Below are 23353 nucleotides of genomic sequence, written 5' to 3'. Positions count from 1 at the left end.
CATTGAGACTGCAGGGGCATGATCTATACACCAAAAACTGTTTAATTAAGCTAAAGTTGTTTTGGTGACTATAGTGTCCCTTTAAAACAAAAAATAATATCTCACAAAAAAAGGTTATCACAAATTATAGGTGGTTTTCAGTGTTTTATTCAAAGTTATAAATTCCAAAGATAATACATCTTTTAAGCTATAGATCAGCGGAACGTAGTCAGGCAATATGTAGTATGTTAATTTGGAGAGGGAATTAACTATTAGTGATGTCACTGGGGAAATGCACCAAAAAATAGCGACTTTATGTGGAAATAAATATGTGAAATTTCTTGTAGTTTTTGCTACTTATTACATAATTTATGCTTAAAGGACCACTATAGGCACTCAGACCACTTCAGCTCAATGAAGTGGTCTGGGTGCCAGGTTTCACTGAGGATTCATCCAGCCTCTAGTAGCTGTCTCACTGACAGCCGCTAGAGGCGCTCACGCGATTCTCACTGTGAAAATCACAGTGAGAAGACGTTGGGCGTCCATAGGAAAGCATTGAGTAATGCTTTCCTATGGGTGGTTTAAATGCGCGCACGGCTCTCGCCGTGCATGCGTGTTCAGATATGACGTTGGCAGGGGAGGAGAGGTCACCAGCGCTGAGGGAGCCTGGTGCTTTAGAAAGGTAAGTGGCTGAAGGGGTTTAAACCCCTTCAGCCCAGTAGGAGGGGGGCCCTGAGGGTGGGGGGGCCTAATGACCCTATAGTGGCAGGTAAACGATTTTGTTTTCCTGGCACTATAGTGGTCCTTTAACTTTTCGCTCTTTATTCTGAGACACTATTATTCACTAGATGTTTGTTTATTCTACTTTTAGTTAAAAAGATTTATTGCATTTTATAAAACAAATTGGATGTGAAACCCATTACAATAAATAACTTAATTGTGTTTTCTTCTGGAATTGCTCTGTGCAGTAAAGGGACACTATAGTCTATATACATACATATTCTTTTTTTTTTAGTTTTTTTTTATGCTTGTGGCATCTTGTTGACCCCATCTTACCCCCTTTTTAAATGTAAAGGTACGAGGAAAATAAACTTTTACATACCTTTATATTAGTCCCCAGACATACTACTCAAAGCTTCCTTTTTGTTCATCAAGCATGATGAATTCCCGTACAATCAAATGAGAAGCATTGTGAATGTAAAGTGCATGCACATCAAGTGCTATGCTCTACCAATAAAATGCTGAACACTATATTGCGCATGCACTATTATTGTGAACTTTGTTCACAATAAAATTATTTAGATAACTGATGGGCAGGCATTGAAAATTGATGCAATGTGACTATGATGGTTTTAAATGTGACAAAGGGCAACACTTTCATGTCCTGCACTGCCGAGTGACCGCTATGGAGAAAAAAAAAATAAAAAAAATATTAGTACATAAAAGAAAAATTTTATGAAACAATTAAACATATAATGACTTTTTTTTTTTCATTTTTCAAACATCTCAATATGCCATTACATAAATAGGGTCATGAAGATATCTGCAACGATAAGACAATCGCACAGTAAATGTAATACAGTCGGTATGTCAATCTTGGTGCAGCTTCTAATACAGTGCTGATAATTTTGTGGTCGGCAGATTTCTATAATTAATAAGAAAATAACGAATAAAGAAATACATATTGCTATTACTACATAATGAAGGCACATAAAGATAATAATTAAAAAAAGGTACTTACAGCCAATGAGCTATCTGGATGTCTGTTCAGGCAGCTTGTAGAAGGTTTCCAGCAGTGTCCAGGAGAGAAGCAGTATTTTTTCTTCTTTTCATTCTGATTTGTCAGCTCCAGCAGAGGAGAGGGAGCTATGCTCACAAAGGATCCAGGAGTAGAAGTCAATTTCAAGTTTATGAGTTCACAAAAAATAATTTATGATTATATAACATTTGATTTATTTAGCTGAAGAAGGGTGAATCAATTTAGCTTGAGAATTATATAACAACCTACAAGTAAAAGTATCAATAATGGCAGAACATTGTGGAACATTTGAAAGTTTTATAAATATTGTTAAATAAAAGCATATATATATATATATATATATATATATATATATATATATATATATATATATATATATATATATATATTTTTATATATATATATATATATATATATATATATTTATATAGTGTCACACTCAGGTTGAGATAGTCAAATTTATTTTTCACCCTGATGCAGAGTGAACCAAGTCAATTTCTTGTATAAATATTCCCCTAGCCATGTATTATGTTTACGATGTGTCCCATTTTGAGACATGTGTAAAAAGCATTAACAGCATTTTAGTTACAAAGAAAGGTTAAAAAATGTAAATGTCTCTAGTTGGAAAAACGGCGCCTCAGAGGGGATATGATAACATTAAGCAAATATATTCGGGGCCAGTACAAACCATTATCTGGAAATCTATTAATAAACAGGGCTATACATAGGACACAAGGTCACACATTTAGGTTGGAAGAAAGGAGATTCCATCTAAGGCAAAGAAAAGGTTTTTATACAGTAAACACTATAAGGATATAGAATTCTCTGCCTGAAGAGGTGGTTTTATCAGAGTCCATACAGATGTTTAAACTGAAATTGGATAAATACTTGCAAAAACATAACATACAGGGATATAATTTCTAATTAGTGGGGTAATAGCTGCTTAATCCAATGAGACATCTGACTGCTATTTTGGGGTCAAGAATTAATTTTTTCCTAGTTTGTTGCAAAATTGTATGATTTTTGCCTTCTTTTGGATCAACAGCAAAACCATATGTGAGGAAGGCTGAACTTAATGGACGCAAGTCTCTTTTCAGCTATGTAACTCTGTAACTATGTAACAGATTAATCATTTATTTGTTAGGCTAATATAATAATGCATGCATCTGCTTAAAATTACATTTGAAAATGCTTAATATGTGCCATTTAAAATAATAAAATTGTGCAATTGATTCTGGTTACTAAAACATTTTATATTGGACTGCAATATTGGACCCACACATGTATTTCCAAATTGAAACAGATTATTCAGGGTTATAAGAATTGCAGAGAACTCAAAGTGAATTTCAAATTTCAGGCCAAAATAGTGAAACTAAAGCAATATTGCTATATAGTTACATAGATCAAATCAAAACAACACTTGAATCCATCAGGTTCAGCCTTTTCTGGATTGGACAAAGGGGAAAAGTTAGTGTGATGCCAGTGATAGAAAAATAAGTCATTAATGCCCTTTATTACAGTTTTTTTTTTATTAAAGGGGCAAACAATATAGTGTTAGGTATACAGGTTTGTAACATTTTATTACATGCTTTTACTTACTCTTCCCCTGCATACACCTCCTTTGTCCTGAGTTAGATCCCATGTCCTTTCTGTTCTATCTTCCCTGTTTAGACTTTTAATTTAACATCTTCTCCAAATTCTAGCCATCTTGTTCCCCAGCACAGCAGACACTCTTCCATTTAGATTGCTACCAAACGCAAAACAAGCCCAGTGCTCTAAAAATCCCAAACCTTCCTTCCTACACCACAGCTGCAGCCACGCATCGCCTCCTCCCACTACTTTCCACTATAACTCTTGGCACAGGTAACATCAAAATGCAACCCTGGAAGTCCTATTCTTAAGTTTATTTTCTAATTCCCTGAAGTCATCCTTGCATTTAGACATGCAGCCATGCAGACCTGGAAAGACATGGAAGACTTCTTCTAATGTGGTTATTTTGGCTTAAATTCACTTTGACTTTTTTGCAATTCTCACTTTAACTAATAAAACTGCACTTTTGAAGGTTTCTGAAAACATTGTTTGTTTGTTTTTGTATTGTAGAATTGAACCTATTTTGTTTATGATGGCATTGTTCAAAGTAACACAAATGTAACATGTTGTTATCCAGATACTTCCAAAGTTATAACAGCTTCCATGCTCAGATGCTCAGGATGGTTGATCACTTAAACTTTTTTTATAACAATGAAACATAAATGACTGCAACCCAGTAACATAAAATACTTTGAATCTACTATTGTTTGTTCAACAGGGTGGATTAAGTGCCCAAGCCTTTGTTCGAATTGAAATAGAAGACATAAATGATAATGCTCCTACATTTGAGCCTACAACATATATGACAAGTATTAGCAGTCATGCTCAGCCTGGGACGGAGATCCTTAATGTCATGGCCTCAGACAGCGATGGAGGAACCTTTGGTGAAGTGACATATGAGCTTATTCCTGGTGACCTGTCTTCTTTGTTTACTGTGGACTCATCAACAGGTACCTGTATTCATATCCACTCTGTAACTCAGTAAATGTAATTATTGAATCTATGATTGCTGTTGAGACAAACATCTCATATAACAATTGGTATTAGTAGTTCTCCATAATTTGAAAGAGCCCCAGAGCTCATTTGTAAAATATAACATTTACTTGGAAAGTGAACATCTGCAGGACCACATAATTAAATTACATGTTTGGATTAAAGTGAAAATGAGATATTGTGAGATGAGGTATGAGATTAGCTGGGAATTCCAAGGACAAATATATGAAGGCGAGAAACTCTGCCATCTAAAATAATTACGTTAAAAAAAAAACTCTATAGTATTTCTATAGTATTTCAACAGTAACAATTACAAAAAAAGGTTTATGCAAAGTGATGTGGATCACTATGGAAATAAAATCAGAGAATATGAAAAAATAACATATTTTGCAAAGTTAAAATCAATGTTAATATTTTGTAAGTCAAAAACTGTAAAATCCGGGCAGCAAGATGTCCAGAAATTAAGAAGTTGTACCTGGGGAACAATTGATGTCAAGAACATATAAAGAAGATGAATTAAAAGCATGCCAAATGTTGGAAATGGGAGAGAGACGGGTAGGGGCAGGAGGCATGCATTAAAATGTAAGATGGGATAAAATAAGGATACCATCACCACATCCCTGTCTATCTCTAGGTCCTATGATGTAGGTGAGTTATAAACCATTAGACGAGAAGGATCAGCAGACAGAGATCAAGACAAAATACTGAACTCCATTTGGGTTTCATATGCATTCAAGTTTCATATGTATTTAGGGAGTATTCATATTGCAAAAACTGTATAAAGTTGTCAAGAGAAAAAGGGCTAGTTGAATGAATGATCTTTGTGTGGCACCCATAGAAAGTTGAAGGGAAATAGAAATTGCCAGTTGAATAAGAAGTATTTGCTTCCAAATAGTTATTTATTTGAAGTAGAGATCCACTAGCAAATTGTATCCATTTAGTTTGCTCATGACAGATGAACAATTTATGTTGGTCCCCTTCTTTGAGAGTTCTTCTGTCCACTGCTTGCTGATTAGTTATTTCTCCACATCTTTTAAAGGTGCCCCTGACTTTTCTGATAAAAACTCTCTGAGGACTATTCTTACCTTTCTATAATCTAGTCCAGGGCTGGACAAAAGGTAGATCCCCAGATGTTCTAGAACGTCAGCTGCCACATTGCTTTGCCAGTCTTTAGAATTGCAAAGCATCATTGAAGTTTCAGTTCTACAACATCTGAGGCTCTACTGTTTGCCCAGCCCTTCTCTATATACTATATCACACACAAATTAGTGCTCAGTCCCACCTTGTGTCAACCATTTTCTTTCTCTGCACTATACTCATTCCCCATCTGCACTCAGTTGCACTTTTTCCAGATACGATGACCCTGTGAACATGTAAAAGTATATAAATATATGTGAAGGCAGTGTGTTCAACACATAGGCGTTTTGTGTATTTCCCACAATCTTCGTGTGTAGCGTCTCTTTATTCTGTCTCACCTGTAACTGTTTTCTGCTGCTTATCCCTATGCTATAGCTTGTGCAATGCAAAGTAGTCACTGAATGACAGTTGTAAAGTGTATTTGAAAGTAAAGTTGCAATTTTGCTGTTGCCTAAATGAGTGGATACACTGTGCATTAGGCCACTGATTTTGAGTTCAATTACTTTCATTTGAGTTAATTGCTACAGCCATTAGTGAATGAATTATGGTGGCTGTCATTGCTGCCAGACAAATCACAGACAAGAAAATAGCATGTTTTTCAACAAAAGGTAGAAAATGTCCAGCCTTTACAAATGGGATATAACAAGCTATTTGTACAGTTCCTACAATCGGTGGCATAACACTTTACAAAGTCCATACCCTGATGAACTGATGAGAGAGTAACAAGTGTTCATAATTCAATATTAGGTGCTCCTAATATTTTGAGATATATATATAGCGTAAATTGGATTAGCCGTAATAACTATATATATATATATATATATCATCGCACTTATGACAAATCACGGCTTGAACTATCTTGCTTTGCATGTAATGCGTCTATCTCATATATTAGTTTCCCCTTTTACGTTGCATTACTGAAATAAATTAACTTTTGCACGATATTCTAATTTTTATCACCTGTATATCATGTTCATTCGTTCTGTATATGAACCAATAAGGTGATATCCTGCATGTTAATCCCCCTGATGTGATTCCAGCATTTGTACAGACCGTATTTTGTACCAAGTTCTGATTAGCATTTTACCTCTGTCATTCTAGTGCAGTGTTATGACTCAGATGATGAGTTGCAGAGGCTGAAGGAGGACATGCCATGCATGCCAATGCTACAGCATTAAATCAGCCAGCCAATAACCAGTGACTGCAGCAGGAATACGCATATTTTTGTACATGAGCTGCTGTATTTTACAAACCCTATAAAGCTCACCTACCTCTCTTGCTGGCCTAGTAATGCTAACTGTTCTGGTATGTTAGCTGCTCCAGAATGCAAATCCAGTGAAGCTCAGCCAGCTCAATGAATGTCCCATCAGAAATACATATTATTATTTTTAACTAGAAGTCCTTTTGAGTGACTGAACATGATGGGTTTGTAGTTCACGTGTGGTGGGCTGTGGAGTTTATGTTTTTATCTATGGCTTGGCATGATAAATATTGTATCTGTATAGTAGCACTGGCTGTGTGCATTGATTCCTAATTTTACATTGCCCGGAAAATGTTAGCAGTTATGCAAAATACTTATTGTACATTGCACACATTCCCAGCTGTAAAGTTATACAGAAGATTTTTACATTCTGCAAAGAAAACAGGAATAAAGCAATAGCTTAAAGCAAAATTGCCACTGCTGAGATATATGCACAAAGTTAGATGGTGCTATTTATTTTTTAGAATCTCACCAGATTTATATTTATTTTTGCCTCCCTGGCCCATCGGGTATGCAGTGTACAGTGAATTATATAAAACCCTGCTAATGAATGTTACACAGTCGCACCATTAAAGGAATGCCCAAATGAGCACACTCAAGACACCATGGAGCAGCAAAGCCATGTCACATGGTCTCTCTTTCTGTGTAACACACAGTTTTGCCTCAGAAGCCTAGCAGTGTCACACGGTGTTGGGAGGACTGAGGGAAAGTGCACTGTGAGCGCCTATTTATCTGCACATTCATGGCGAATTTGGAATTGAATTCCGGCAATTTTAAGTCCATACACTACACTATAGCGCTATTGTCAGCCTGGCACCGTGGCATAGCAAGCATGATGACATGATGAGCTCCCTTTGTGGGTGGACATGTTGTTTCTGACACTAAATGCATCATGGACGTGCCCATTGCTGACTCTGCCCAGCTACCTACCTTTTTCATTATTTACACTAGCAAAAATGGTCAGGTCTGTTGAAGCTGTCCTGAACACAGAAAGGCAGCAGAAGCAAAAGTGTATTTAACCTTAAAGCATTTTTGAGCCCAGTAAATGCTTCTTACAGTTTATAGGGATTAGGGAATGTGAGGCTGTCACTTCCAGGGAATTAACTGTTTTTGCTTTTAAAGCTGCCCTGGCATTTATACTTCTGGTTTACGTTTAGCAATGTTCATAGTACCCAAGTTTAAATATCAACTTTCTATGCCAGAAATTCTGTGTCTATAAAGGACAACTTTTCTCACACCTTAAACCTCATTCGCAATAATGGATCAAACTGTGAATGCACGTTGCATAGGGGTATCATGTAGGCACACCTTTCTACTTAATCATCAAATAAGGTTTTGTTTGGGGACTGTCATTCATGTTTTTATATTATGTCAAATGTTAATTCCAGTCACTACACATGTCCTCAATATCTTTCATATGCCTCACTGTGACAATGCCCAGTTGCTCCAAACATATCCACAAGTTATCCACAAATCCACATTTTGTGTTATGTACTATGGCTCCTTGGTATATCAGTTACTGGGATCGTAATATTCTGCCAATGATTATAACCCCACCAACATCTCCTTATAATATTCTTTCAGTAGGTGGACACTTTTTTTTCTACCTGTTTGTCTTACTGGTCTCTTACTAGTGTAGCTCAAACCTTATTGAATACATTTGGCCTTTGACCTCGGCCACAAATATATATATTTTCATTCATATATCCATTCTATAGCCTATACAAATAATGTAGCAAACAGAAAATGTCTCTGTTAAATAAGATTATCTATGCGTAGCTAGCAGCATCGTGCCTGTATCTTTAGCATTCTTTAGGCAGCAGTATTTTGTATTTTGACACTTATTGATGATTGTGTTCTAGTGCCAATGTGTTTTCCAAAATAACTCTGCAACATCCCACTCATCAGACTTTAGCTCATGGCATCTACAAGAGGAACATATTCTGCAGTATAGAACAAGTTAATGATAACCAGAATCCTGCTTAACAGCTATAGAGAGCTATGTGACTTACATTAAGAGATATCTGTTTACCACCTTCGAAAATCAATCCAGTGCCTGATAGCTCACACTGTTCTCCTGCTGCTAATAGCATTCTTGCCTGAGTTATGCACCTGTTTTCATTTTTTCCTATAGTAGTGCTTACAGCTGAAAGCTAGGCCTCTCGGGTGCCTCTGAATGTCTGCTGTTGGTGAGATTACTGCAGTTGTGAGTAGAATATTATTTCCAGAGTTAAGACTGTTGGCCATGAATAATTTTGAGTTGGACATAGATTTTTTGCTAAGAATTATAAGCAAGAAGGATTAGTGCAGCAAAGCTTCCTATTATTCAACAACAATAACAAAAAAAAACCCAACAACAACAGAACCTTATGATAACAAGAAAGCATTAGCAGAGTTAAATATGTATAACGAGACTTTCCAAGCACCATAACCACTACAGCCTGCTGTAATTGTTCTGGTGACTATAGTGTCCCTTTAAGCATATTTCTAATGTACAGAGAAAACAACCACAAGTATCAGACCGAAGTCTGATCCTTATAGCGAAAATATGGACTGAGTGGATAATAAGGGCCTAACTCAATTTAGACTTAAACAGAAGAGGACATTTGAGAGAAAGTACCCCACACCCCAATGGCAGGGAGACAAAATCTCAAACTAAAATCACCACTAAATAAATATTATTTTCTTTGGCAGTGCTAGAATAGAAATCTCAAATAGTGTTTAATTTGTATATGAATACACCATATAAGACATGTAAATACAAAAATTTAATTGAAATTTATTTAGAAAAACGTGAAAAACAAAGGTGACGTGAAAAGAACTTAAAAAGGAACCTAGATGCACCGATAGAGGCATCTATTGTAATTTCTTGTGACTCCCAGTAGGTCTAAATAATGATTATAACCCATTACTTGAGAAAAGGTTATATCATATTTATCCATTTGTATCTCTATATCTATATAGAAAGAGTTTATTGAGGTGGCAAGTCCCCATCTGGATAATATCAGTGGGCTAAAGGCCAACAAATATTGTGCAGTATACTCCAAGTCAGTGTGAAGATTATAGATAAGCTCATATAATGACTGGAAACCTAACAGATAAACAATTACAGTACCAAAAACATTAGGATGGAGTGTATTATATTTACTTATCATGGGTGTCTGAGGCAAAAAATCTGCAGTAAGAATCCAGGTCAATAATAGTTGATTTTTATTTATCGTACTCTGGCAGATATACCAACAGATACCATATATATGCCACTGATGAGAACTCATTAGAGACACTTCACATGAAATCTCTTGGACTTCTCTCCAAGATAAGTCTTCATAGAGTCAAATCTATTAGATATATTATAATTACATAGTCAGAAATAAAAATATATTAAGGAATCATAATCCCATAATGTCCTTTAATGCTCTAAGGGGAGAGGATAGTGATCTTTTTTATAAGCGTATGCCTATGTTCCAATCCAAGACCTCCCACCGAGCTGCTTCAAGGCAGCCCCCCTGTCAATACAACTAAAGCCTTTTTTCCTAGTAATGTGCCTGTGCGGCGGGTGGGGGCCATAATGCTAATGGGGGGGGGCTACTGTCCCCCCCCCCCCGGCCCCCACCCCTGGGCGGCGGGTGGGGGCCATAAAGATAATGAGGGGGGGACCTACTGTCCTCCCCCTCTCCGGCCCCCACCCCTGTGCGGCGGGTGGGGGCCCTAAAATTAACAATAGGGGGGGACCTATTGTACCCCCCGGCCCCCACCCCTGAGCGGTGGGTGGGGGCCCTAAAATTAACAATAAGGGGGGGACCTATTGTCCCCCCCGGCCCCCACCCCTGAGCGGTGGGTGGGGGCCCTAAAATTAACAATAAGGGGGGGACCTATTGTCCCCACCCCTGAGCGGTGGGTGGGGGCCCTAAAATTAACAATAAGGGGGGGACCTATTGTCCCCCCCCGGCCCCCATCCCTGAGCGGTGGGTGGGGGCCCTAAAATTAACAATAAGGGGGGGACCTATTGTCCCCCCCCCCCCGGCCCCCACCCCTGAGCGGTGGGTGGGGGCCCTAAAATTAACCTATTGTGGGGGCCCTAAATACAAAGGGAGGGGGGGGGTGCCCTTGTTAACCCTCCCCCCCCCCCCAAAAAAAAATGATCTACCTACCTACCCCCCTCACCCTAAAAATAATGAGGGGGGGGACCTTTAACTAAAACCCTGTAAAAAAAAAAATAGATAAAAACAACTTACCATTTGATGTTTTCTTTCTTCTACAATCTTCTTTTTTCAGCCCCAAAAAAGGCCCCAAAAAAACCATAATAACCGACGCAATTAAAAAACAAACAAAAAAAAAACGACCGCACAAAAAAATAATCCATCTTCACCCATGGAGGGCTCCGTGCAGACTGAGCTCTGCAGGGCGGGAGAAGGCTTATAAAGCCTTGCCACGCCCTGCAATTAGGCTAAGAACACTCTGATTGGCTGGTTTAAGCCAATCAGAGTGCTCTTTGTCATTTTACACAGTGTGGGGAAATTCCAAAGAACTTTCCCACGCGTGTAAAATGACACAGAGCACTGTTATTGGATGGCTTGAAATCCATCCAATCACAGTGCTCTGTGTCATTTTACACAGCGTGGGAAAATTGATCTTTCCCACGCTGTGTAAAATGACACAGAGCACTGTGATTGGATGGCTTGAAATCCATCCAATCACAGTGCTCTGTGTCATTTTACACAGCGTGGGAAAATTGATCTTTCCCACGCTGTGTAAAATGACAAAGAGCACTCTGATTGGCTTAAACCAGCCAATCAGAGTGTTCTTAGCCTAATTGCAGGGCGTGGCAAGGCTTTATAAGCCTTCCCCCGCCCTGCAGAGCTCAGTCTGCGCGGAGCCCTCCATGGGTGAAGATGGATTATTTTTTTGTGCGGTCGTTTTTTTTTGTTTTTTGTTTTTTAATTGCGTCGGTTATTATGGTTTTTTTGGCCTTTTTTGGGGCTGAAAAAAGAAGATTGTAGAAGAAAGAAAACATCAAATGGTAAGTTGTTTTTATCTATTTTTTTTTTTACAGGGTTTTAGTTAAAGCTCCCCCCTCATTATTTTTAGGGTGAGGGGGGTAGGTAGATAGATCCTTTTTTTTTGGGGGGGGGGAAGGGTTAACAAGGGCACCCCCCCTTTGTATTTAGGGCCCCCACCCACCGCTCAGGGGTGGGGGCTGGGGGGGGACAATAGGTCCCCCCCTTATTGTTAATTTTAAGGCCCCCACCCACCGCTCAGGGGTGGGGGCCGGGGGGGACAATAGGTCCCCCCCCTTATTGTTAATTTTAGGGCCCCCACCCACCGCTCAGGGGTGGGGGCTGGGGGGGGACAATAGGTCCCCCCTCTTATTGTTAATTTTAGGGCCCCCACCCACCGCTCAGGGGTGGGGCCGGGGGGGGGACAATAGGTCCCCCCCCTTATTATTAATTTTAGGGCCCCCACACACCGCTCAGGGGTGGGGGCGGGGGGGGGGGACAATAGGCCCCCCCTTATTATTAATTTTAGGGCCCCCACCCACCGTTCAGGGGTGGGGCCGGGGGGGGGGACAATAGGTCCCCCCCCTTATTATTAATTTTAGGGCCCCCACACACCGCTCAGGGGTGGGGGCGGGGGGGGACAATAGGCCCCCCCTTATTATTAATTTTAGGGCCCCCACCCACCGCTCAGGGGTGGGGGCCGGGGGGGGGACAATATGTCCCCCCCTTATTGTTAATTTTAGGGCCCCCACCCGCCACTCAGGGGTGGGGGCCGGGGGGACAATAGGTCCCCCCCTAATTGTTATTTTTAGGGCCCCCACCCGCCGCTCAGGGGTGGGGGCCAGGGGGGGACAATCGGTCCCCCTCTTATTGTGATTTTTAGGACCCACCCTTTTTTTTTTTTAAACAGTGAGCAGCCACAGGCTGCTCACTGTTTAATAGACATGCCCCTACTCGCGGTATTGCAAGTAGGGGCACAATTTACTAATACTAAGTAATTTTTACTTAGTATTAGTAAATTAATAGGGGGCGGACCGAACATCGCATATGTTCGCCCGCCGTGGCGAACGCGAACACGCTAAGTTCGCCGGGAACTATTCGCCGGCGAACAGTTCGGTACATCACTATTGCTGGCATCCTTAAGAAAACATAATTTCTGCTTCTATTTAAATAGGGATTATTGGTTCCCAAACTATTAGAAGAAAACTACAGGGAGCAAAGACTTTTTCAAGTGAGCCATGATTCTCATCCTATTTACTAAAGAGAGTAGGTTTTCAAGTGAGTGTCAAAGCAGATAACAGAGATGTGTGTTTATCCTATATGGCTTTTAATGTTTGTTTTTTTGTTTGTTTTTTTTATCCTATATCACTATGATACTATAAACTATGTATACATCGCTCGGAAGAAATTGAATAATTCCATGTTAAACAACAGCAGTGCTCATGTAATACCAATTACTTACTTTAAAACTAGATATTGTTTTAACAACATTTGCTTGCAAATATAATTGTCTGCATGTTTCCCTTTTTTTCCAGTGACCATAACCTTTTTATTAGAATAGTGTTCTTTTAATTATCACAGGGCATGTGCTGCACAGTTAAGAATAGTTTAAAGTGTATCCTTGTTTCCTCGGGCAAGTTATTTTCTAGGATTTAGTACAGACTGTCAAAATAGCTCCAAACCAGATGTAACATTTGAATGCATTCCCACATTCTTTTCTTACTACGAATGTCCCAAAACAATGACTCCCCATACCATCTTATATGTCCCCTCCTATACAGTGCATTTAGAGTTCCCATACAGCGTTTCGTGTTTATACATTTGCCAAACATGGTTACATTTAGTTCAGCCGTAAACAGACTATAGAGGAGTTGTAAGCAGATATAGAGCTTATTACTGGAAAGTGTTTTACGTTCTTTAGATTTGATTGTGTTCTAGGTTATTTCTGTATGTAAATCAAAGACACTGACTAATATATCCTGGAACCTTTCAATAATTAACACATTTATTTTATTCTTCCGGATAAAGTATTGGTATATAGTTAAATCTCATTTATTTCATTATGTAAGCATGTGACCTACTGGCATGTGACCTACTGAAAACAACTATCCAAACTACAACCCCAAGCTTTACTTAGAAACCAATCTTGTCTAAATGTATTGTGCTAATTATAGCCTATGGAAATCTGAAACTGTAATAATCTCCCAGCAATATTAACCCTTCCACTAGTATGAACTCCCTTAAATGATTGGTCTCACTTTACAGGGACTTTCCGGTCTCCTAAAGCACTTTAGCTCGCTGAAGTTGTTTATGTGTGAAGTGTCTGTCCTCTTTTTTTCATTTTACAAAAAGTGCAGATTGTTGTAGACATTACAAATTAAATTAACACTATTGTGTCAGGAACACAAACATGTATCCCTGATACTATAATGTTAGCAAACTATTTAGGTGCCCGGCTCATTTAGAATGTAGTAAAAAAGAGTTTAAACTCCCCTTTTTCCCACGTGGAGCTGGTCTCGCAACGGTTGGCTCCACATGCATAGCTGAGATCATAAAACTTGATGAGCTCAACAAATGCTATTGTGTATGTGCAGGAAAATGTTGTGCGGCACCAGTCAGCATCTACTCATAGAGATTCACCAAATAAATGCATATCTATGGTGAATGTACATGCATAGCGTAGAGGCACTAACACCAGTGCTGCACAATGTGCCGCACTGGACTAGAAGCACCTCTAGTGGCCGTTTGAGTAACTGCCACTAGAGGTGTTCCTAGGCAGCAATGTAAATAGGCTGCATATACCATGTACAAGCTATGGACACCAGAACCACTACATTAATCTGTAGTGGTTATGGTGACTATAGTGTTTATTTAACCTTGTTACACCCCCTTGGCTGTCAATCAATCAATCAATCACACATAAGGGTACCAAATTAGGAAGGTATCTACCAAACAGCACAATAATTTAGTATTATTATATAGGCAATTCCCCATGATAGTATATAAAAAGGGGGTATCTAACAAACAGCAACCTAATTTAGTATTCTTATATAGGAAATTCCACTTAATAGTACATAATTAGGGAGGTATCTACCAAACAGCAACCTAATTTTCTGTTCATAACAGGCAATCCCACATAAGGGTACCAAATTAGGGGGCTATCTGCTAAACAGAACTTTATTTTGGTGTCCTTAAATAGGACAATCCCTCATAGGGGATACCAAGTTAGGGAGCTATCTACAAAACATAACCCTAATTTGTTATTCTGAAATAGGGCAATCTCACATAAAGGTACTGAATTAAGGAGCTATCTACTAAACTGTTCCCTAATTTAACATCCTTTAATAGACAATCCCACATAAGGGTACCAAATTAGAGAACTATGTAATGGAGAACAGCACACTATAGGGGGTAACTGATTTGGTAATTATGGAATACTGTCTGAGCCGAAGTTAGGAATTACTGAATTAAAACAAATCCAAAACCAACTAAAAATTTTTCCCGTTCCCATGTCTACTGTAAACTCACCTTCAGCCCGGAGTCACTCTCCACTGAAGAAGTGGTTTTATCAAAGTCCATACAGATGTTCAAACAGCTACTAGATGCATACTTGCAAAGACAGAATATTCAAGGATATAATCTTTCAATGTAGGGTAATAACTGCTTGATTCAAGGATAAATCTGACTGCCATTCTGGGGTCAAGAAGGAATTTTTTGTCCTAGCTTGTTGCAAAATTGTGCTTCAAACTGGGTTTTTTTTTTCCTAAACCAGTCACTCTGCTCAGAATAAAATCCAGTGCAGATCTCCCAATAACAAAATGGATGTGAAACTAGTTCACAGCTGGTTCTAGTCTGCAGAACTCTGCAACTTTGAAATAATCTCATAAAATCTTCTACCTGTTTATTTTTGTGAAATGATTGACCCCTCTATATGTCCAATTACACCATACATACATGTAATAAAAATTTAAATATGTAATTATTTGTTTAACATTATCTCAATATCTAACTTTGGAACTGTGCTGTATTGTTCCCTTTCAGTAGAACGTTTTGGAAAATAAGAGATCGTTCAATGCATTGTTCCTGGTAAAATACAGCACAAATAAATAAAATAAAATCTACAACATATCTACAAATAAATAACATATGAATAGAAACAGTCTGGAACAGCATTAAAGATTGACAAATGAAACCATTTTTTCCCAGGGGGGATGCACACACAAGTTAAACAGGACATTAAACGGTATTGTCGAACAATATGTTTTAATGGCATTTTGTGCTATTTATATTGCCATTGTGATGATTTAAACACTTATATTTAATTACTAACATGTGGAATAAAAATGAGATTGTTAATTGCATGTTGTAAATTGTTTTGTTGCATGACTTATAGTTGAGTAGGACACATATTTTAAAAAATACATCTGAAACATAACAAACAGCAGTTGTACTTTGAATAGTTTGTTTGAACATATAAAGATGTTTTTAAAATGTGCAGTTAAAAAAAAAAGGCAAAGCAACTACAAAGTGAAGAATCCAAGCTGCTTCAATTCATTTTGCGCTTAAAGAGGAACTGTCACGTTCCGGTTTTGATGTTTTACAGCATATCTTTTCCAGAGTCCATTATTGCTCTATAAAATGTTTTGTCAAATAGGAAACAGACATAGATATAATTTGTTATTATTCCATCTAAGCCAGGTAATGCATACTGTCACATTGATCAACATGTATATTTTCTTTATGCAAGTCTTGTTAGTTTTCTAAAGATCAAATTTTATGGAGAAATGAGCTCAACTTGATTTTAAAGGAACATTAAACTGTATTCTTTACACTATAGTGCAGGGGTAGGCAACCTTTGGCACTCCAGATGTTGTGGACTACACCCCCCATAATGCTCTTACACCCATAATGCTGGCAAAGCATCATGGGAGGTGTCGTCCAAAACATCTGCAGTGCCTAAGGTTGCCTATGCCTGCTATAGTGTCTCTATCCCTATTTCTGTAGGTCCACCCCCCTTGGTGTTGAGAGGGTTAAAAACCCCTTTAACACATACATCTTTCCAGTGCTGAAGTCTATAGACGGTGGCTCGATCTCCAACTCCCGCGATGTCACGTCAGTGGGGAAACGTAATGATTTTGTGCGGCAATTGCTTCATTCGCATTAGAGTTTCCGCATAGAAATACATTATATCAATGCTTTATGGGGGAGTGGAAAACATTAGACATCCTTATGGATGTTTCACAGAGGTAAACACTGCTAAAAAACACTCAAGGTTTCTCTAAACTGCAATGTTTTACATTACAGGGTTAAAGGACCAGGGACACTGCACCCATACCACTTCAATGAGATGAAGAGGCTTGAGTGCCTATTGTATCCCTTTATGGAGATTCACATAAAAAGTTATTCAAAACGTTGTAGACTACAAAGAAAATGTATCCTACTATTGGTTTTGGGAATATGTCTTGTTGATGGTGTAAGAGTCATGGGAATTTTGGAAATTTATGTTAAATTATATTAAAGGCTCTGTCTGCACCTCATTAGAATAATTTAAATATATATATAAAATAAAAAATACTAATAATAAGTAAACTTAGCGAGTAATAGCTACTTATATTTGCTAGAGTCAAAAGTATTCTTGTCCCAAGTATGGTATGTCAGATGTGTATTAAATCGTGCTTGAATTATATCTTCCAACAGGGAGCTATTACACCCAGAAACCAATATATTTAAGAGTAAAGTGAGAGAACTTTTTGGTATGCAATGGATTTCACCATTATAACACTCACAGGTGCCGTGCGGAAACATTTTGTTTTTTTTGTGTGCCAAGTACCCTTAGAAGAACATAAAAAAATAAGGCCTCTAGAACCAGTTGAAGAGTTTTGTTTATCTCTGCCCCTAAAGTGAAATAGTGTGTTTAAATACTTTTTTATGGATCCATCCATGTGAAAATTGTGAAACTTAGAAATCAGGTCATGTATATGGCTTACTTTGTGGTACTGTTGCAAAACTGTAGGGATTTTCATATTGTAGTTGTTCAGGTATCAGTGAAGTGAATGACAACTTTTACCAGACAGTTGGACAAGCTTTGAGAAGCTTTGTGGGAACATTTTTCATAACATAGAGTACATGAATCAGGAAAGCTGTTGGCAGTTTTTTAGAATGATATTTAGGTGGATAAATCAGAAGTAGATTTTAAATATTTGAATTTGTACTTTCATTAAGGGATAGCAACAAGGTTCCCTGCAAATACTTCTTACGAAGAAAGGGTGGGACAAAAGGGTGGGACAGTGATGGACCTGTGTCAGTGATACCACCCAAAGTCGATAGTGGCCCAACTAAGTGCTGAGCATGTTAGAGTGCTCTATGTATGGTTCTTGTTCCCTTAGTAAAAGCAAGTGTGCCGAGTGCTCGCAATTCTTTCTGGGGACCCTGAATGATGGGACAGGAGCTTGAAATTGGGGCTGTCCTGCTTATTTCAGGACAGTTGTGCAGGCCAACCTATGTGAACCTATGAAGGTCTATCATACATGTGGGTCTTTAACGTCTTGATTCCTGTCATCTGTAATGTATTCTATCATTTGGAGTGGCTTATATTGCCCAGCAGAACATCTCTTATTAGCTGTTTATCTCATTTTCACTCTGTAGCCTTGTTTTCAACCTAAGAAAATATAATATTAATGTACATATCTAGCTCCAACAAATTAACAGGTTTGGCCTTGTACCATTCTGTAAAAAAATAGCAGTAAGTACAGAATGTTTATTTGCTCTGTCTTTCCAAAGACAAATGTAGCATTGTGTGTATCATGTGTATAATGTAAAACACCTTGTAAATAGTAATTAATATTTTATGAACTTGCAATTTACTGTTGGATTCAATCTTTGCTACATAGATGGCTTAGAATTAAATCGAGAATTAGGTTATACATATCAGGATTGGATGTAGAGAGATAATTTATAAGGAGTATTGATGGCTACACTGAAAGGTTAGGTAAAACTAATCCCAATTATTTTTTAAGGAGAATCAGATTAGAGCTGGGTCTTCAGGATATCCCAAGATCCCATGTGAAAGAGATCATTTATGTTATCATACAAGATAATACAAGTACTTCACAAAGAATATAACCTAATCTTGTCCATTGGTATTCCTCTGAAGTTAATGATGGCTCTCTTATTGTAATATTTCATAGAAGTTAAGTCTCAATATTTACCTGTCAGAGAACAAACAATCAGAGTTCTCTGACTCAAATGGCACAGCATGGAAAAGCCTTTATAAGTTGAAATAGATGGTGGGGACATTATGCCCCCCCCCCCCCATTTTTTAATAGTTTATTTTCCCCACCATGTTGATATGGGGGACATTTGCCAGGCCCCCCTTTATTGTATTAGCCACTAGTCTTTTTTTATGACAGCGAGCAGCCAGTGGCTGCTTGCTGTTTACTAGACATTACCCTACCAGCGGTAAGCTGCAGGAGGGAGCATTTCATCTTGCTTATTTACCTGTTCTAAGTATTTGTTGCTTAGTATTAGTAAAGATGTCTCCCTAATCCTTGTGGATAGCCATTAGGATACCAAAAAGGAGCTATCGAATTTCATACCCTTATATATGGCAATCCCACAAGGGTACCAATTTAGGAAGTTATTTGCTAAACAGCTGCAAGATGCAGCCACGGCACAGATCAGAAATTTTATTTGTCCAAATTAAATTCTGAAACAAAAATAATGCCTGAATCTTGTATGAAAACGAATGAACATAAATACAAAATTCAGTTTGGGCAAAACCAAATTTTGGTAGCACCCAAGTCTAGTGGATAGTCTATCATTTGTAGATTGGGGGAGTTCGTGTAGTTCTATGAGTGTTTTCGTTCGGGGTACGGCTATCCCTCGTTGTGGTGGGTGCGGTAGAGTGGGTTCGGGCAGTGGTATAACTCAGGTTGTTAGGGAAGGGGGTGTGTGTTTTGGGGGGGGGGGGTTCTTTTCCTGTCATCTGTCGGTCATCTTCTGTCGTCTGTAGTGTGTGTTCTGAGTCCTATCTGTCTGTGTTGTGGTAATCGTCAGAGTTGGTTCTGAGTTCTAGTTGGAATCCCTCCTTTGCTGTCTCTAGGATCCAGTACGTCCATATGCTCATGTAGGTCGTAGTGGTATTATTGGCCGTCATGGTCAGCTCCGCTATTGTCCTGAGTTCCTCCATTTGGCTAAACCAGGTCAAGAGCGGGGGTGTCACGGTTTGTTTCCAGAATTGGGGGATCACTCGTTTGGCCACATTAAGTATTCTAATAGTCATGGACTTTTTGTACCTACAGTGGGGGACTGTTGTGTGGTGCTGGAGCATCGCTGCTGGTTCCGGGGGGGGGGGGGGGGGGCATGTCCGTGATTTTCTCTAGCATTTTGTGTATCCTCTTCCAGTATGGCTGGATCATAGCGCAATCCCACCAAATGTGTTTCATAGTGCCTACTTCTCGTTCGCATCTCCAGCATAGCCCGGAGTGGTCTGGGTTTACGTGGTGGAGGAGATGTGGTGTCCTATACCAGTGTGTTAGCAGCTTATAGGCTGTTTCCTGTGTTTTACTGTGTGTGGAGCAATGGTGTGTGAGGTAGCAGATGGATTCCCATTCTGCCTCTGTAAGCATGTTGCCGAGGGCGGCCTCCCATTTTCCCATGAACAGGGGCGTCTCGGGTGGGGTTTCTGATTGTAGCATGGAGTATAGGAAGGACACTCCATGTGGGAGTGGGTCCGGGTGTGAGCTGACCACCTCTATTGTGGTCCGGTCTCTGGTGAGTGCCGGTCACTGTGGCAGGGAGTGGACAAAGTTGGTTAGTTGGGCGTATCGAAAGTGGTGCATGAAGGTCAGGGGGTGTTTCCCCTATCATATCTGTTAGCGTTTTACATTTTCCTCTTTGAAGGATGTGTTGTAGGTGTGGGGACGTGTCTGGGAGGATGTGTTTGAGGGCTCTTGGGTCTAGTCCCGGGGGAAAGTCCTCATTGTGCGTCAATGGTAGGAGGGGGGAGGGGTATGGTGACATGTTCCCTTTCCTCGCGGCCCTCCTCCACACTCTCAGGGTGTGTCTCGTATATATGGACATTTCGCCCCATTCGGCCGTGTCTCGGCCCCAGGGAAGTCCTGAGACCGGTCTGCCTGCCTCTGTCTCCTCCACTGCCTTCCATAGTTTGTGCACCCTGTCCTTAGACCATTCCATTACTCTTTGTAGGTGTGTGGCCACGTAGTACAGGTGGAAGTCTGGGAGGGCTAGTCCCCCTCTGTCTTTCGGTCGTGTTAATGTGGAGTATTTCACCCTAGGTCTCCCCCTGTTCCATACGTATCTAGTCATTTCTTTTCTGAGTGAGTTAAAGAAGGTGCCTGGAATCTCGATGGGAATGGCCTGGAGGAGGTATAACAGGCGTGGGAGGAAGTTCATTTTTATGACCTGAACTCTCCCAAGCCACGAGATGTGCGGGTATGACCATTCCCTCAGATCTTTTTGGAACGTTTGTAGTATGTGGGCGAAATTGTCTCTAAACAGGTCTCTACTCTGCTTGGTCAGCCAGAGTCCTAAGTATCTAATTTTGTGTTCGGCCCATTGAAAGGGGAATCTACGCCGTACGGGGTCCGCGCGCGCGGTGGGGACGCTAACGTTAAGAATGTATGATTTACTGTAGTTAATTTTCAGGTTATATATGTCTCCAAATATCCGCAGGTCTTTCTGGATGTTCGGGAGGGTGATTTTGGGGTTGGTCACCGCGTACGCTGCTACTTTGTGGTTTACTTGGCCTGTCGTTAGGCCGGTTATGTCTGGGTTGTGTCAGATGTGTGTGAGGAACGTTTCCAGAGCGAGAGCAAACAGGAGCGGGGATAGGGGGCACCCCTGTCTCGTGCCGTTGTGTATGGTAAAGGCGTCAGTTAACGCCCCATTGACCAGCATCTGGGCTGTTGGTTCTCGGTATAGCGCTCTATCCAATGTCGTATGTGAGGCCCCAGCCCCACGTGAGCTAGTGTTTCGAAGAGGTACACCCAGCATACTCTATCGAAGGCCTTCTCTGCGTCCGTGGACAGCAAGAGAAGGCCTCCGCCTGTGTTCCCACCTCCGTGCATGAGGGTGAGCGCCCTGATGGTGTTGTCACGTGCCTCGCGTCCCGTCACAAATCCCACCTGGTCAGGGTGGACCAGGGACTGGATATGTTTTTTGAGACGCGTTGCCAGGATCTTGGCCAGTAGCTTAATGTTGCAATTAATAAGCGAAATTGGCCTGTAGTTCCCGCAGTGTTCCCTGTCTTTGCCGTCTTTGGGTATGATGGGGATGTGGGCTGTTAGGGCTTGTGTGGGGATGTGGTTCCCGTCTCTTATCGCGTTGAATGCTTCCACCATGGGTGGGTATAGGTCCTCGGCATAGGTTTTATAGTATTTTGCCGGTAGGCCATCCGGCCCTGGGCTTTTGCCTGGTTTAGTGAGTTTGACCACCAGCGCTAGTTCCTCAATTGTGATAGGTTCGTCGATTAGTTCTGCGACTTCTGCGTCTAGGGTCGGTATCGGGTGCTTTGTCAGGTATTCTCGGACCGAGTTACGGAGGTGTGCCTTCGCCAGTTGGGTTTTTGGTTGTGGGAGTGTGTATTGCTCTGTGTAGTAAGCGCGAATCGTTCTCATGATATCAGTCGGGAGACGGTGTAGGGTCCCCTGCTTAACTCTAATCTTGTCGATGTATGTGTGTTGTCTCTGTTTCTTCAGCATCGTGGCAAGGAACTTGCCACTCTTGTTCCCATGCAGGGTGAAGAAGGCCTTATGTCTCAGTGCGTCTCTATGGTGTTTGGAGTGTAGCAGTGTTGCTAGGTCCCTCCTCAGTTGCAGGAGTTGGGCTTGGTGTGTGTGGTCTGGGTCTCATTTGTTTTGTTTGTCCGTCTTGTGTATGTCATCCAGGAGGCCTGCCAGTCGGGCTTCAGTTTGTTTCTTTAGTCTCGCCCCCTGTTGTATATAGTGACCCCGCATCACGCTTTTGTGTGCTTCCCACCGAATTGTCGGGGATGTCTGCTCCGCATTGTTGGTAGTTAGGTATTCCCTAATTTTCTCGCCTATGGGGGTCGTGACCTCCGGGTTGGAGAGTAGGTATTCGTTGAGTCTCCATTTCGGAGATGTGGGGCGGAAGAGCTGTGATTTAAGTTTAAGAGATACTGGGGCGTGATCTGACCACGTGGCTGTGCCGATTGTTACGTCGGTCACTAGTGGGAGGTCGTAGTGTGTGGTGTATATGTGGTCTATTCGGGAGTATGAGTTGTGCGGGTGGGAGAAGAAGGTGAAGTCTCTGACGTCTGGGTGATGGGCCCTCCAGCAATCGACCAGGCGTTGGTCGCGGAGTAGGGATTTAATGCTCTGGAGTTGTTGGTTTGGGATATGGGAGGCGCCTGTTGAAGTGTTCCATGATGGGTCTATTGCGACATTAACGCCCCCCCCCCCAGTATGAGGGTTCCTTCCCTGAACTCCTGGAGTTTGCAAAGTGTCTGTTTAATGAAGCGATAGTGCCGTGTGTTAGGGGCGTATATGGTTGCGAACGTGTACTGACGATCTGCAATCTTCCCCTTGAGGAAGAGATATCTGCCTTCATCGTCCGATAGGCATCCCCCCTCCTGGAACGGCACCCACTTATGGAAAA

General features: G+C 40.5%; 1 protein-coding gene across 1 annotated transcript in view; it reads left to right on the top strand.

Annotated features, from left to right (window-relative positions):
• Positions 1-23353, top strand: part of DCHS2 (dachsous cadherin-related 2) — a 352630-nt gene that overhangs the window by 231057 nt on the left and 98220 nt on the right. Inside the window, exon 3 of the mRNA XM_063458543.1 lies at positions 4047-4278. Within this exon, the coding sequence (XP_063314613.1) occupies positions 4047-4278 (232 nt within the window). The remainder of the gene's footprint in view (positions 1-4046; positions 4279-23353) is intronic.

This window comes from Pelobates fuscus, chromosome 6, assembly GCF_036172605.1.
Source record: "Pelobates fuscus isolate aPelFus1 chromosome 6, aPelFus1.pri, whole genome shotgun sequence".
Lineage (NCBI taxonomy): Eukaryota > Metazoa > Chordata > Amphibia > Anura > Pelobatidae > Pelobates > Pelobates fuscus.
The sequence above is the reverse complement of the archived record's forward strand: the minus strand, read 5'-3'. Positions and strand labels throughout refer to the sequence as shown.